This window comes from Adelges cooleyi, unplaced genomic scaffold (genome assembly GCF_023614345.1).
Source record: "Adelges cooleyi isolate 19-005CV unplaced genomic scaffold, UGA_ACOO_1.1 ACOO_flye_CR_arks_rails_tigmint_CR_PRNA_2, whole genome shotgun sequence".
Classification (NCBI taxonomy): Eukaryota; Metazoa; Arthropoda; class Insecta; order Hemiptera; family Adelgidae; genus Adelges; species Adelges cooleyi.
The window spans coordinates 3754144-3771595 of NW_026095860.1; the positions used below are offsets into that span (position 1 = coordinate 3754144).

The window sequence follows — 17452 nt, forward strand, 5'->3', positions numbered from 1 at the left end:
CAGTGATAATCAATCATATAAACAACTTTAACAGTACCACTAATTGATTCATACAGATTCATAAAGGATTATTATTAAGTTTGTTATTCAATCATATGAGCTCTATTTTTTTTTCTTTTTATTGAGCAAAAGCCTCGGTTGTATAGACCATTAGCTATAAATTACAGGTTATAACTAGCTATCTTACGTACTATATTTACAAATTACCATACATAATATTGTTTAGCTTTAAAAAAAAAAATAGTATACACATAAGTTTATACAAGTCGGATTGTGAAATGAAATTGATAATTTTTTAGGTATCGGAATAGGGTCCTAGGATTTTCAATAAATCGTCGAGCAGTTGATTGATTCTTTAAAGATCATCATATTTTCTGCATTTGGTTATTATGTAAGCGTAGGTGTTTGACCGTGAGCAAGGGAGCTCTAAAATTGTTTGTATTGGTAAATTTGTTTGAATCGAAGCAGATGACTAACAACTAATCCATAAAATCGCTTGGCGAAAATTCAATACTTCGTTCAACACTAATCAAATAAAACGAAATAAAATATTTTTTTTTACTTGATGAATCTAAAAAAAACTTCAATTTAAAATACTTAAATGATCATTCGACATATAAAAATTGAAATAAGCAAATATCAAACCATATGGATCTTGTTGTGTACACATAAACAGCCGACAGAAATCAAATCGATTGTTTTTGCTTGTTCATTTGGTATTTTAGAACGATAAATTTAAAATTGTATAAACTCAATTTTCCTAATACTACAATAAATATAATAATTTAGGTTTACTAAAAAAGTTATATTGACAGTGCATCTAAAATATTATATTATAACATTTAAAATGTGCTATTTGACACACAAAATTGATAAGTGTTAAACAATAATTTGTTTAAAAAAAAATTGTTAAATACTAGTATGAACATCTGATTATATACCTAATTAACCTAACTTCTAACGTTTGTGTGACACAAACGTTATAATATATAAAAACCGCATTTGTTTAATATATACAAATAGGTGAAGCCGTCATAAGTATGGGAAAATATTTTTAAATTCTATTTTTATATACATGTATTATATTACAATAACAACTAAAATGATTTTTATAGACATATGTTTTTTTTTAAATATTGAACTATTGACTTTTACTATAGTTTTTCGATACTCTTGGCTACATTTATTTAAACATGAATGAAAACATAAGAAAAATATTTTAGCTTTAGCTGAAAAGGTATTGTTTGTTTTTACAATGTGATTTTATTTTTTTGTCTGGGCCCACAATATCTTATAAACCGCTGAACCAATTTATTCGTGTAGCAGCTCTATTCATCAGAAATCGTACTTGAAAAGTATTTTTTTTGGAACACAATTTTAAAAAGTTCACTTCTTCTTCACAATCGAGAAAAAAAACAAAAAATGTGTATGTCTTTCAACAAAATTTCGGCGTTCTATAACTTTTTTAAAAATAGTTCCAAATTTGTATGGATTATTTTTTAGACATAGTACTACCGATAAATGCTGATTAACCAAACAAATACCATAAACCATTTCCCCTTTTTATTTACTTCGCTTTTTTTATGAAGTTTTAGGGCTTATGGTCTGAAAATTAGACAAAAGGTAGAACTAGTTTTTGGATTTACACCTGACCGCTAACAAAACAAGTTGTGCCAAAGAGAAACAGGTGACCATTTCTCATCCAAGACAGATGCCCGTCCAGACGATCAAACCGAGATTCGAATCGGCGACCGTATGTTACACACTGCCGCCTTTTTCACTCAGTCCCGCGACTGACATTATTTTTTATAAAAGAAATTCATCTGTAGTATGGTTTTTTTTTTAATACAAAAAAATCAAATTTATAAAACGACAAATATTGTGAAATAATTGCTTTTTTTTTTGTTTTTAATTAAAATTATTTATAATGAACAATTTTAATAGCTATTAATTTCATAGTGAGTCTGATGTTATGCGGATGAGTTTCAGATATATCCATGTCACTATTTTTAAGCCGACGTTTCGGACTCTTTGCAGTCCATCTTCAGGGCGATGATATCCACGACTGTTAAGCTGCCGTGGCCATACTCAGTCTGATGTTTTTACTAACTAAAATACAACCCAAACCGGCATGAATCATATATTATACTTATCTAATTATAACAAGTTAAAAACTTGAGTATAGGTCTATTATAATTTCAAATTTAACTTGACAGAACTATCTCATATTACTGTATTCTTTTATTAAAACATAATTTCAACCTAACAATTTCCATAGTTCGTTGTAAGATGTGTTGTCATATTATTATCGCTTTAATCTCACGGTTTTACTCTACACTATACTGAATATCTAGAAAGAAAACTAAGTTTGATTATAATTTTACTCACAATCGACAGTTGTTTTCAGATTGTTTGTAAGCTCAAACCGACCAGGAAACGCTCATATAACCTGATAAGAAGATACAAAAGGTCATATTTTCGTTCGTTAGAAATACTTAGAATACTGAATAGCCACCAAAGTTCATTGATTGTATACTAACTAATCAAAAGAAAAATTAAATAAACGTTTTAGGAAAATATTTGTTTTACAATATTCACGACCAAAATATTATTATCGATATTAATGTCACCAAAATAAATCCAAATATATATTAGGATAAGTGATAATTTTCAAGGATTTTAATTTTAGTTTCATAAGTAAATAAATAAGTAATTAAACTTTTAACACTAAAATAGGTTATGATAATCTATGGTTTGTATGGAACGTCTTAAAAAAATCTAACAAGCCATAACTGTGACATAAGTTTCAAAGTGAGTGACAATATCCATCCAAAATTAAATTTCATGAGGCGACACGAACAGTTGTACCATCAAGTGTGGTTTGACTGTTCCTACAAAAAAAAGTCTTCATTATAATAGTATTATTTTTAGACTCTAAACTTTTCTAGCTATTTGATGATTGTTGTACAGAGAATTATTAGTGATTTTTTCGTTTAATTTTGACATTCAAATAAAAATTGCCTAATATATATATATATATATATATAAGGTTAAGAAATTTTAAAATCATTAAATTTTTTGAAATTTCCAAAATAATTTTAAAAATTGTATACCTACTCTTATTTTCATAACAATTCACATTTAGATTCATCCGAGCCGGTTTTAAATTTGAATTTTTGATATGCTTCATTAACATTTTTAAAATTTAAAACTATTAAAGCTGTAGACGCAATTTTTCCTCTCCCTACTTGACACCCCTTTGCAGTCACAAGGAGTAAAACGAATCCGAATTTTTCGGTTTTTGCGTTTTGAAAAGAAACATGGTTTTAAGATTTTTTGGGTTTCGACTTTAGGTTTTAAAACGTTAAAAAATTGTTTTAACTCGTTTGCTGCAAATATTACAACGGATACTATGAATATTATTATATTAATAGAATATCACCAAAATTCAGAGTTACTCAGCTTAAAATCTAGGTTTTCATATAGTGAGTGTACTTTGAAAACTTAGTCACAATATCGACTTAACGTTTCGTTAAGTACTGAGCATACATATTAATTTATAATATGTTTATTATCAAAGAAATTATGTTACGTTTATAGTTGGTCTTAAGTAACGTGACTTTTTTTTTTTTTTGTATACTAATCAAAAATAGCTAAATATAAACAGCTGAGACCAAAAAAAAACACCAACTTTAGACGCATACCGATTATAAAAGCGCATAAAAATTAAACAGAGATTTAAATAAAATCAGGTGATAGACCATTTACTTGAGTACCTATACACTAATCACATTGTTAAAGTAGAGAAATGGTTCACCTATTTTGGTAAAGCCATATATTATTACTTTTTAAGTCGAAACGTTTAAAAAACAAAATAAACGTTACAATATACCAATTGTATGCTAATGCAAATATACTTCAATATTTTTTAAGTAATTTTAATTACATACTACCAATTGTAGAAATTGTGTTTATTGTTAAAATTACGTACGGAATTAATAAACACAGTGTGTTTCGCAACATACTAATGATTCCAAGTGCTCATTTTCATCATCAAACTTGCACTTGCAACTTTTAATAAAAAATTAAGCCATCGATTTTTTTAGAAAAATGTTTACATATTAAGATTTTTGAAATTAAATACAAATTATGAAATATTCATAATGCACCAAATTCACATCATACCTACTGTTAACATAAAAAAATTTGTACCAACCCCCAAAATCAACAAAGTGCAGCCTACCCACCCCCTCAATAAATTTAAAGATAATATTTTAAGGGATATTTTATTTACTCAACAGTCAAATGTGTATAAACTGTATGTTTATTATTGGTTATTTAGATGGTTATTACATCGCCTACTCTAACCAGCTGGTTGCAACCTTGCTACTAAGCCGACAAAAACTATGTTGCATATTTCAAAAATATAGTTCCAGTCTTTAATCAAAAATGTTATTATGCTGAATAAAAAAATATCATAGCTAAATAGAATTATATTTTAAATACAAATGAAATTGATAAGTAACACACACAACATAGGTACAGATTTGTAATAACTTACAATCAAAGTTGCTAAGGTTAAGCTGTCTATTGTTTTAGTGGTGTCTACAATAATGTAATTCTAAAACTAACCAGAGCAAAAGCCTCTATTAGCCTAATTATTTTATTAATTAGTAGTCAATGGTATTTTCTAGCTTACATTGTTTCCCTGATGACGTTAGCTTGCTTAATTGCTTAGCTTAAGGCAGAAATATGTTCAACATTCCATGCACCTTCACCTGGTCAGTTAAAAATATAACTAGTTTAACTAATGAGTATATCGCAAATACAACACTAATGTGACAAAACTGTATGTCATAGAAATTATTAATTTTTTTTTTTACACATTTTTGCAACATTTAACACTAAAATGTAATTGTTGATAAATTTTAGACAATGTTGAAAAACTCACTAGAAATTCAAAAGGACAGAGGTCCCTGACTATAAGAGTATAGTTGTACTACAAATTACGACATGTTATTACTCAGAAATAAGATCTAAAACTACACTTGTCGGTCGTTGATTGATATACTACATCATTTAAGTTAATATAAGTTCATGCTATACTATGAAATTATTAATTTTAAATTGCATATCTACTATTGTAAAAAAAAAAATATTTTATTTAATATTATAATATTTGCAAGATATGGATGTGTACAGCATAATATAGAAAAAAGGTAAAGAGGCACAATTTTCGCCGTAAAAAAGGAGGTATATTTACAAAATTATTGTCTCTCCATACAACTGAAACACAAACAATTTCAAAACTAAGAATCTTTAGCTTGTGTAAGTGTCCTCAAATTAAACTTTAGGAAATAGAATAAAAGTATACACTTATTCAATATTAGTACCAAAGTTCTTGTGACAGTGCAAAAGAGATGTTAAGTGTCCCATACACACAAATGCTCTATTTGATTTAGGTGAAGGAGGCCTAAAAATTTACAAAAACATAGATCTATCTTTGGGACAAGTGATACTGGTTGCTTGGTGAGAAACTGACTAGTGAAAAAGAGTGTTATTCCTCTCTATGGCGATGAAGTGATGAATTTGTCAAGAAACCATCCCATGCTCTATTTAGTTACATGATGATGATGAAATAATAAAAATAAAATAGTAATAAAGCCCACCAAGTACTTTTCAAACCCATTATTTTTCTAACATTTTAAAAACATAATTTATAAATATTAAATTGCAAAATTATATTCGAAAATTTTAACTCCTCATTTTGTGTAGCATGTTAAAATTGAATCGAGCAATGCTAATTTTTGTTATAAACAAGGTTATTAATTAAAATGGAAGGACAAAATCTCTCTTGCAATTTTTAATCTCGTTTGTGTAAAAATAAAATTTTAGACATTTCAATACCTCTAAATAAGGAAAAAAGTTGTACCTCTCAAAATTGAATTCTCAATTAAGAAATTAATGAGGGATAAATAATTTTATTAAAAGAGCAAATACAATTATGTCAACCAAATGAGCTGATACTTTAATCAAAATAAATTAAATGTTAGTTTTAAATACCTACACTTTGTAATGACTATTGAATATTTACATGTTTTTTTAGAGCAACGAGGATACATAATATGAACAAAGTCATAAAATATTTAACTACATTATGATAAAAAGATTTCTGAATTATATTTATTATTATTCATTATTGTATAGCCTAAAGGTAATGGTACTTTAACTTCATACCTAAAAAAATATTATATTATATTATTAGTATTAAAAAATTATCTATTCATTAACATCTGTTATAATTTAAATCATACACTGTTGAAAATTCTTTATAATGGAGATCAGGAAGTTATATACAAATAATATTTGCTTAAAATTAATGACCAATACATAACTAATTTTACAACATTATTTTTAGAGTACTTTACTTTTTTATAGCAGATTTACATAAATAATAATAAGTTTAGAAATACATGTAGTATGAAAGTTTCTTCAAAAGAAAGATTTAGAAACTTGAAAATGTATATCTTGTTTTATAGAGTTTATATGCATTACCAATGCAGTATATTATTGTAATATAATATGACTACGATGGTAATAGTTGCTGAGAATTACTGTCATTAACAAAATGAACTATGCCTAGGATAAGGTACAATTGTATTCAACAAACACAAGGTTAAACTAATGTACCATATTAATAAATGATACGATTAAAAGCTTTTACCTAGGAAAGTAAAATATCTCTATAATGATTTCAAGTACATCTTTATTACAAACAACATAAATTGTATTCAAAAGATAAGTATAAGAAGATAATTTTAATATAAGTGGAATATATGTATATTACATAACAGTCATCTATTTAAAAAATCAACTATACTTGAAAAAGAAGAATTAAAGATTATTTTACAATTATTCTTAAACCATATTATGAACAATGAATAAAAAGCTTAGAAGCACAAAACATGTTATTTAAAAAGTTAATCACAAAGATGATGAAGCGTTTATATCATGTGTCACAACAGTCTGTTGTAAAATGTGTAGTGCAATACTTGAAATTATTCAAAAAAAGGTTTTTTCATAACTAAAATTGTCCATTCTTATCACTAAGTAATGATTTTGCCACAATATAAAAAAAAGAATGTTTAGAATTTAACGTACTTAAAACCAAGTCATATTTTACCTACAGTTGAACTAGATATAAGCATGTTTGATATTTAAAATTTTCACAAACTGTGTTACAGCTGATAATTACTAAACATTTTAAAACTATTGGGCTTAGAAATTACTATAAAACAAAATTTTATTAAAAATAGGCAATATATTTGAAAACAAAAATTGCTGAAGGTCAAAAAGACATACCTACATATAAGTATAAAGTATGAAATCTATAATTCTTGGAGAATACTGCCTACTAAGATAATTTATTTTTATTTGTGCTAATACATATCACGACAAACACAAGGTAGGATAAAAATCTAAGTTGACTGCACAATAATTACCAACTTTTTGAATGAGCCAGTAGAGTAATGTACAATAATTTTAGAGACTATTGGTTCTTGAGATTTTTAGATGCCAGTATAGAAGTATAGGGAGTGGGTGGGTGTTTGGTAGAAAAAAGTTAGATCTACTTCTCTATAACTTTGAGTTTGTCATACCATTGAAACAAGCTGTATACTACCGGATTCTTATGGAAACAAACCAAATGTATTAGTCTTAAGTTTTTGGTGTGTTAAATAACTGTATAAGCCATTACATTTTGGTAAATAAATAAGCATACAATGATAGCTAACAATTGTAGATTTACAGATTAAATCAATATTGATAAAGAACCCAACCAAACCACTAAAAATTATTGAACATACTAGATAACATTAGAGATAAAAAGAAACATATCTATGCGTAGCTAGGTATTCCTAAAATTATAGCAAACATTTAAAATATTTAAATAGTTAAAACTAATTTCAAACAAACTTTGGAAATGGATATTGTGAAATTTAATTATTCACATTATTTTTTTAATCAAATATTATTCTAATGATAAGATTTTTCAATTTTACAATATGACCTTCCATGTCCTGTGCGTTTGGGAAACAAGAACACACAATACATATGTGTATGTTTTTCATTAACATTTAGGTAACCTAGCATAATACCATTAGGTCAATAACAAATGTTTTTTATTGGGTGGCTTTTTACTAAATTATACATGATAAACCACAGAGTACAACGACCTCTCGAATATAACATATAATTATTAACTCTTTTATTCCCCTAGTGCTATACAACTATTTTGATGGTGGTGCAATTTGAAAGTAAGATCGTGTTTTTAACAAATAAACCTTACTTATTAATCGAAGAAATTTAAGTTGATTAAAGTTTTTGAAATAAACACAGCAGTATTGACATTGTTTATGGCAATCTCAAAGCATTGATAGGTGCAGTTAACGAACAAACCAGCTGTACCACCAATGTTGTACAAAAGATTATCTAATAACCTCAACGTGTCTAAATAAGTAGGCAGGTAATTGGTATGTGGTGTATATCATATGTAATAAAATAATTTTAAAATGTCTAATTGGACCAATGTGTTGACCTCAATACAATAGACCACGAAACACAGAGGCAAAAGGAGAGAGAGAGATATTATGCAAATAATATCCCTCATGAAATAATATCTCTCTCGTAATATCATGGAGGTGATATGGGTTTTTCGAAAACGATCCGGTCAATAGATTTACCGATTTTCAGACGAGTACGTCGTAGAAAAATTGAACGAAAATAATAATAATAATTAATAGTAGATATTATGTCCTACGTTTACCTTCGTTTCTCTTTTGGTTTTTTCTCCATGATGGTCGGCCACCGTAACTCCTGTGCCGTTTACTACTTATTATGCCTGAAAATCACGGCAGACTTTCACACGCGTACACAGAACACAGAATCGAATAAGTACACACACGATAAACAACATAAGACTAACGCGAAACTCACGCGCACCGACGTAATCCGTTTGCAATAATTAATATAAGTTTGGCGAAATAAGTACACGATTTCTTAAAAGTTACAAATATAAAAAAACACAACTCGGCCGAAAACAACAATCGCAAACTGTAAACCGAACGTCTTTTTTTTTGTTTTTTCCAATGTACGACGAGGAACGACTACACGTCGATCACGGATAAACAGACTAAACACCGAACGATTATTAATTATGCAGGCTGGATTTGATATCTCTTGGCCGCACAACACAAGGATGGGTTGTTGGTATTTTTCCTGTTTGTATCGTTCGCTCGTTATCGCGAGCGTTATCAGGTAAAATCTGGTGTTTTTGAACGGTAAAAAAAGCAACAAAAAAAAAATAACAATAAAACGACCGAAAAACGCACAGATATCGCGCACGGCGACGCACTATGGACGGACACTCGCCACTCGGTCGTGCACGGACACCGATAATGTGACGGAAAGTTTCGACACGACCGCCCTACCACCGACGGCTGGAGGCGGAGTTCCGTCAGTTCCTATTCATGATAATGATAATATTGTGTTTGATGTTATCACACTTTGAACAAACATTGACAACGTCGAAGGCGCTCCGTGTAATTATTTCGGAATCCAATACGATATAGTATCACTCGAGACTTATCAGTATCGCAATCGAACCAAAGCAATACACATAACTCGTCGTATATTATAAAACATTAATATAGTCAAGGTGGATTGATCCACCTTGTATAAGGTGCAATATTGTAAATCGTTATAGTAAATGTCTAAATAATCATATAAATTGTTTTACACCCAAAAATGTGCGTAACGTCATTTAACATTCGACATTATTGTAATATTATTATATTTGTAACACATTGCTATTTTGCTTTTGATGTAATAATATGTAAGCAACCCGAACGCTCGGAACAGCTGCTGTGGCGTCGACCGGATAACACATTATACCATTAGTATCAGCTGATGGTCTTGGATTTATATTCTTCTTTTTTTAGTGGTTTTCCTTAACAAAAAACAATTATAATACAGATAATAGAAAAATAATATATAGATTATTGATATAAGAAGAGGGGATAGGACTAAATTATTGACCCTATATAGTACCTTCCCGGTACGATTTATGGTCTGTAGACTTACTGATCTAGACACAAAAGAAAAATTGAAACACGTTTTTGTAACAACAATACTTCATCAAAGTGAAAAACTAAGTACATTTTTGTTTTAACTAAAATTAATGTTTTTATTTTAATGAAACGTTTTGGAACGTATTGGAATATAACTAATCCAACCCAGTATGAATTCATAATGCTGATTACTGGAGTACAAAAAAATTCGTAATCCAACAACTCGGGATTACTAGAATAAATGTAGTACAATTGTTTTATTAATCCTGGATTACGAGTAATCCGTAATTCAATTGTAAGTCCATTTTGCTCATCTCTAGGTTTAAGTTAATAATTGATGGTGTAAGACTAGGGTGGCCGACCCCATGTAGTTGAGAGCCAAGATAGGGAAGAAGAAGATGAATTGATGTGTGGATCTCTTTGTAAAATATATTTTGACATTTTATTTTCGATTAAAATTGAAAATTGTTAATTATAATTTACATTATTCAGGAAATAGCTTTTACGTTTACTTTATCTATTCCGTAGCGTTTTAATTTTTTTACGAATGAATAATTTTGATCGTGTTTAGGTTATCAAAAAACTAAAAACGCTATACTTTTGATAAAGTTTTTCGCTATCCATTGTAAACAAAACGAGCTGTAGGTACATAACATGTATATATATATATATATATATATATATATATATTATAAAACTTTGCAATATAGCAAAAAAAAGGTAAGGTCGAAAGGAGGTGCTCAATATACAAAATAATTTTTTGCAAAAAATCGCCTATACCGAATGCCTTAAATAGTAGTTATGGCGTGTCCTCTAAAATCCCAAAAATTTCATCATGAAAGACTTTTGGCTCTATTTCACATTGAAATATACACTAATAAAAATTGATAAAGCACTTGATAGACGTATTAAAAAAATATAAAATGCAAAAAATGTAAACTGATAAAAATATTTAATTTACGTAGAATTATTTTATTATAATTGATTGATGAAATATAATTACAATTTAAAACACTTTCCCATAGAGGGATTATAGAAATATTCTTACTATACTATTTGCCTTCATAAACGGCCATACGTAATTACATAGATCATAAAAAATTACTGCTATCGTTGTATATTTATCTCTATGTATGTATCATGTAATAATCATGAACTACCAAATTGATAATTTGAATCCCGTAAGTGCAAAGATCACCAGATTAAGACAAACATTGCCTTTACCATAGAAAAGTGATTACTCTGGCCCGCTGGAACTACATGCATGCTTCGCTTATTAGTATAAGGCTTCAATAATAGAATATTCAGTTCTAGATACACGGTCTTAGAAGATCTTCTAAGGCCGTGATTAGAAATATTATCATTTATAATATTATAGAAAAGGTGATTATCAATAAGGTGTGCAAATAAAAATAATTATGTAAACCAAGTGTAAAAATGAGAATGTATAATTACGATCCCGTCTTTTTTAAATATAGATTTTTTAATAGGGACTCGCGTAATGTTCAAGCTTAAAATTAGGTAAATTATACAAAACAAAATTTACTGAAATTTTTAATAAAAACTTTTGTAGTACTTCACAAAAAATAAAACAACTTTTTTTTTGAAAGTAGACAAATCTATGTAATGTCATAATTGGCTGGGACAGACATTGTCAACTGAAAGTATGGAGTCAACCATAGGCGTAACGGGAGGGGGGCTCTAGTAGTATCTTTATATCTTTTTGAAAACGATACTAGGTACTAGCGGCCGTCCCATGTCGAAGTACAGAACTGAAATTTGTCACGGTGGGTCATCTAAAATATTTATAATCAATGATTGTAGTACTATATAGGTATTATCATTTGAGTATTTAACAAAAAAAAATTGTCAACATTTGTAGCACAAATTATTGTAATAATTAGGATTTAAATTTTAATTACAGCGAACATAGAAATATTTTATTGGGAAGTCAATTATTGTACATAATTATTTATTTATAACCTTAGATCCTAATCATTGGTCTATGATTTATAGTGTACCTATACTATAGAGTAAATATATTTTGAACTCAATGATGTATGTATACTTACTGAAAACATTTCCAGAAGTACATTATATTATGTTGGTTACACTGATTCGGCGTTAGATAGTATTAGTCCTAGATAAGCGTTCGACCACAAGTTTAACGCTTTTAAACGTTTCAGTTGTCGTTCAGTGTACTTAATTTTTCAGTATTTTTTGTTAAAAGTGTTTATTTTAGTGATTTATTTATGTGTGTTGGTGCTTGATTAGTATAGCATTACACATTTTAATAGGAAACATGGCTCTTGAAATCAGTAAAAAGGAAGTAGAAGATATCAAGCCGTACTTAGAAAAGACTGTCACCAAGTTTCTTGGGTTTCGAGAACCTTCCATTGTTACAACACTTATGCATTGCTTTACTTCGGGTTACGATAAATACAAAACAGCTGGTAAAATTATACGAGCCTACGTGTTTGTAGCATCTTTCATTGTTATAATTTTTTTTTCTTAGATAAGCTGAGGTCATCGATATTAGATCCTGGCAAAGCTGCGTCGCTAACCGATAAAGCGTTCGATTTAGCCAAAGGAATGACTATGAAAAACAATAACATTCCTATAACAAACAAGAGACCTATAAAAACTGAATATGAAGAAAATAATATTAAACGTATAAAAAAAGAAGATTTAACAACTATCAAAGAGGAAGCACTTTCTACTGGACAGGTTTGTTTGTTTTTTCTTTTTAATATAAATTAAAACATATTTATTGCATTCAAAAAGGTGTTGTGTGGTATTTGGCGATTTTGTGTTTTCAAAAGTAAATCAGCATATGTAACGTAACATCTCAGAAGTTAACATTAGTTGCATGTGGTAGTTTGTACATTGTTTATTTTGGTTAAAAAAAGTGGGCTTAATTCACTAGTATTTTTTAGAACTTTTTCAAGCAAAAAATTGTATATTAAGCCACTATCTTTCAAGTATTAATTACTGTATGTCTGTTTACTAGATTAAAGATATGATGGTAAACGCACAAAAAATGATTGAAGAACGCAAAAAAGCATTAGCGATAACAAGTGCTCCAAAGTCTTCTAATAATAAAGACAAAAAGCCTCAATTAACGACGGATTTCGAAAAGCAAGCAAAAATTGCTCAACTACAGGTAAATTTGACTTTGAATAACTTTAATTCATTTATGAATTTTGGTTTTTTTAGGCACAAATACAAAAAAAATTGGCTAGTGGTTTGATAAAAACTGTTCCGAGTGTGCCCAAGACTCTAAACTCATCGGCAGAAAAACCAACTCCCCTTATTCTTGATAGTGAAGGTCGTACAATAGACATAACTGGTAAGGAAGTACAATTGACTCAGGTCATACCAACATTAAAAGCGAACATAAGAGCCAAAAAACGGGAAGAATTTAAACAAACATTTAGTGAAAAATCGACTGAAGATTCTTCAGAAGTAAAATTTTTTGATCCTCGTTTAACTATGAAAACTAATATTCGTACAAAGCGGTCATTAAAATTCCACGAACCAGGAAAGTTTCAACAAATTGCCGATAGACTTAGAATGAAGGTATGTTACTTACCTTGCTTCTTATGGTTTTTATTTTTATTTCTAAAAAAAATTAATAAATTGACTACATTTTCAGGCTCAATTAGAAAAATTGCAAAATGAAATATCACAAATTGCTCGGAAGACTGGAATATCATCAGTGACGAAAATGGCTTTGCTCGTGCCTAAAGAAGAACAATTAACTGAACACTGCCCCGATGTAGAATGGTGGGATAGTGTTATTTTAGATGGCTCGTCGTAAGATATTTTATTATAATTTAATACTTATGTAATTTTTATTAAAATTAAAAAAAAAAATGTTTGTTAGGTATTTGAGTGAAACTGGCGAAGTTCAAATTAAACGTAGTAATATATCTCATTTGGTAGAGCATCCATTACAAATGAGACCGCCAAGTAAGGACCATTTTTAAACTTTTTCAATTCAAAACAATAACTTATTTTCTGGAAAACAGGTGATCCATTAAAACCAGTTTTCATGCCCGTATTTTTAACCAAGAAGGAAAGAAAGAAATTGCGTCGACAAAATCGACGTGAAACATGGAAAGAAGAACAGGAGAAAATACGTCTTGGTCTAGAACCTCCAGCTGAACCTAAAGTATGTTTGATGTGAGTTTTTAGGTTAACTTAAAGTGTACTTACCAACGAATCTTATCTTCAGCTTCGTATATCAAACTTGATGAGAGTATTAGGGACAGAGGCTGTTCAAGATCCAACAAAAATGGAATCGCATGTTAGAGCTCAAATGGCTAAAAGACAAAAAGCCCACGAAGAAGCTAACGCTTCTCGGAGATTAAACCCAGAACAAAGACGGGAGAAGAAAATAAGAAAAATTCAAGAAGACACCAGTCTCGGAGTTAATGTTGCAATTTATAGGTAATTTTTGTTTGTGTTATAATAAAATCTATTGTATTTTCATTTTTTTTTTTTTTTTTTAGAATTAATAATTTAACAAATCCTTCTAAGAAGTATAAAATAGAAACAAATTGTAAACAGTTATTCATGACTGGATGTGTCATTATGTGCAAAGATTGTAATGTTGTTATTGTAGAAGGTGGTCCAAAACAGCAAAAAAAGTACAAAAGGTAAATTATTAGAATAATAGAAGTGAATTATTTATATTTATTAACTAACAGTCTTACGTTTTATTTTTTAACAAAACAATTTAAAAAATTTGTTTAGATTGATGTTGCACAGAATGAAGTGGGAAGAAGATGTTATAAAAACAAAAGACGAGTTGGAACCTAAATCTAATAACAAATGTTCATTAGTATGGGAGGTAATTAAAAAAAATAATAGTAATAATTACTATTGATTATCTATCTCTAATTAATATAAATAATAAAAATATAGACAATCATAGTATATATATATTTTCTTTTCGATGGCCTCGATTCTGAAGACTAATTTGTTGCGACGACTATGGTCTTTAGGAACACTTTTCATTTGGTTTTGGTAGTAGTGTACGAACAATTTCCATTAAGTTAGGAGACACGTGTGTGGACGTCACTCCCAGTGGAGTAGTGGGGTGAAATGGTGTAGTGCAATCAGATGATGGCACTTATAGTTTCGAAATACTGCAAGACATTTTTGTGCCGTGCCTGGAATTGAACTGATAACCATATATGCTGTAGCCAGCTGCTTGACGACTGTGCTACATCCACCCTACAATCCTAGTGGCTAGTACATAGACAATAATACTACAAAAAGACACCTCACTTCTTAAAAAAATTTAAAGAGCCAAAATAGAAATGGTTTAAGCAATACTTCAAAATTTTAATGCCTTGTTTTGAAAAACATGATATTTTTAGAAATGTTTTATCACTTTCTCAATTAAGTCTATTTAACAAAAAAAAAATCCCTTACGCCTTTTACCTTTTTTTGACACGTTTACTTTTCACTGAAATTTAATTAATAAGAATTCAAATATATGGTAATGTTTTGAAACATTTTCAGGGCATGTCAAAGCAACGCAATTTCGGAGAAATCAAATTTAAGGTTTGTGCTTCTGAGAAACTGGCTCGAGAACAGCTGAAAAAGCACGGAGTAGAACATTATTGGGATTTGGCTTACAGCGATCTTATAATGGATTAATTATTTACATTTTATTTCATCATGAAATATTTTTCTTGAATACCTGAAGTGTCTAAACAAGTAATGCAAATGTACTGTCGTGAAAAATATTAGTAATTATAATTATAATAATTTATGAAACATTTTTTGTAAATTTGTTTTATTGTTTGTATTTAACTTTCGTTTAATAATTTTTCTAGAGCTTCAATTTTATTCAGTCGATTATACTGTATAGACCTGAGTAACGATGTATACTTTAATTCGAGAATAACATAATATTGACAAAACGTATCGTTGTTTTTCAGTTCATATGATATTGTTCGACCATAGCCTTTATCAGTCTTGGCCAACACACATCGATCCATTATTCCTTGATTTATACCAATCAGCTCTCCAATGTGCTTCTTCATTTTATCCACTCCGTACTCTTTGATCTTTGTTTTGAATTTATCTTTGAAATGGTTGTATAGCATGTAATCGGCCTTGTTGATTTGGTTAAGTCTTACTCTATCAAATTCCGTTAATTTTTTTTTAAAAATTTTATTTCTAGTGTTCAAAGGTATGTACGCTACCCACTCCAACGGCCACTGCATTAAATGGGCCAATAAAACCAGGGAAGCTTCCATATGTTCAAACAACATTATCAAATCAAAATCTCTGTCCACCATTTCAATATAATTGTTTATCATTTCGACATTTTCAAAGTGTTCAGGATTCATGCCCAGATCCCAGTTCATTTGGTTTATTCCTAATTTATGACCGTAGCGTGTAGAATTCATTAAGATTGAAGGATCTCCTATCACATTAGATAAATTTACATGGTATTTCTTATCGAAATGATAAAATGAATAAATTGACTCAAATAATGTAGACGGCTCGCGTAATATTGTAACAAACATTGTATTTGGTCTCATTACAGATTTAACATGTTGAGAATACCTGGTGTGATGGACAAATAAATCGTACTTGCCGTCAGTTGTTAGAAAATCCTTTGAAACCATATCAATTTGAAAGGGTTTGGGATTACCGATATAATTATGCTTAGAAGGTAACAATATGTCAAGGTTACGTTGATGTCCAAAGCGTAATAAAATATTTTGAATAGTAGAGCTTGCACATTTGTGGGTTTTCAAAAAAAATATACGGTTTTTTGGTATTGACGTCTCTTTGACTATTAACCTATAAAATTTAAAAGAATGTAAAACATTTCTAAAGACTTGAAAACATTTTAATCAAATTAGTGAAGTATAAAAATTAACAATACATTTTCTAAAATCTTTAGTGTAATCTGTAAAGAGTATATGCTGTGTATTCTCACCTCCTAATTTTCTATGTACGAGTACAACCATACATATTAAAGTAGAAGGTGAATACACACAGTATTTATCCGAAGAACACCCAATGAATGATACTATTTGTTTAAAAATTTTAAAAAAACTCACTGGTGTATTTGTTTTCCATCATCATAGTATTTTAAATAATTATTTGTAAAGAACGACAAAGTTATTAAAATCACAATTAGGGTAAATATATGTTTGTTTGCAAACCCCATGATAACTAAAAAAATTCATTACCGTAAAAAAGGTTAGACTTATTAGTTATTACTACTGTCTATTTCACATAAATGATATTGCTTAATGCATTTGTAATCTAGTTATCTTTGAAGTGTTTATGTA

General features: G+C 29.0%; 3 protein-coding genes across 4 annotated transcripts in view; 1 reads left to right on the top strand and 2 right to left on the bottom strand.

The window, feature by feature from the left end:
• The window catches only part of LOC126833267 (protein similar-like), a 43754-nt gene extending 34297 nt beyond the window's left edge, over positions 1 to 9457 (bottom strand). For both annotated transcript variants that reach the window (XM_050564499.1, XM_050564498.1), the window contains exon 1: positions 8825 to 9457. In XM_050564499.1, the coding sequence (XP_050420456.1) occupies positions 8825 to 8853 (29 nt within the window). In that variant the 5' untranslated portion in view covers positions 8854 to 9457. The remainder of the gene's footprint in view (positions 1 to 8824) is intronic.
• A 2821-nt stretch (positions 9458 to 12278) lies between these two features.
• LOC126833979 (U4/U6 small nuclear ribonucleoprotein Prp3) lies at positions 12279 to 15917 on the top strand. Its single transcript, XM_050565605.1, has 11 exons — positions 12279 to 12580; positions 12643 to 12854; positions 13138 to 13290; positions 13344 to 13706; positions 13783 to 13943; positions 14014 to 14099; positions 14159 to 14301; positions 14365 to 14579; positions 14642 to 14788; positions 14886 to 14982; positions 15660 to 15917. Exons 1-11 carry the CDS (start codon positions 12430 to 12432, stop codon positions 15795 to 15797), a joined length of 1866 nt encoding a protein of 621 aa, XP_050421562.1. The 5' UTR covers positions 12279 to 12429; the 3' UTR covers positions 15798 to 15917.
• On the bottom strand, positions 14891 to 17408 carry LOC126833980 (galactosylceramide sulfotransferase-like). The gene is made up of 2 exons (XM_050565606.1): positions 17219 to 17408; positions 14891 to 16955 (listed from the first exon to the last, which is right to left on the bottom strand). The coding sequence occupies exons 1-2, from the start codon at positions 17326 to 17328 to the stop codon at positions 15950 to 15952; spliced, it is 1116 nt and encodes a 371-aa protein (XP_050421563.1). The 5' UTR covers positions 17329 to 17408; the 3' UTR covers positions 14891 to 15949.
• Positions 17409 to 17452: the final 44 nt, after the last annotated feature.

Coding starts and splice junctions, on each gene's coding strand:
- LOC126833979 (XM_050565605.1), top strand. CDS start 12,430: ATGGCTCTTGAAATCAGTAAAAAGGAAGTAGAAGATATCAAGCCGTAC. Junction 14,100..14,158: donor ATTACAAATGAGACCGCCAA/GTAAGGACCATT, acceptor TCTGGAAAACAG/GTGATCCATTAAAACCAGTT. Junction 14,983..15,659: donor AATGTTCATTAGTATGGGAG/GTAATTAAAAAA, acceptor AAACATTTTCAG/GGCATGTCAAAGCAACGCAA.
- LOC126833980 (XM_050565606.1), bottom strand. CDS start 17,328: ATGGGGTTTGCAAACAAACATATATTTACCCTAATTGTGATTTTAATA. Junction 16,956..17,218: donor GATGGAAAACAAATACACCA/GTGAGTTTTTTT, acceptor TAAATTTTATAG/GTTAATAGTCAAAGAGACGT.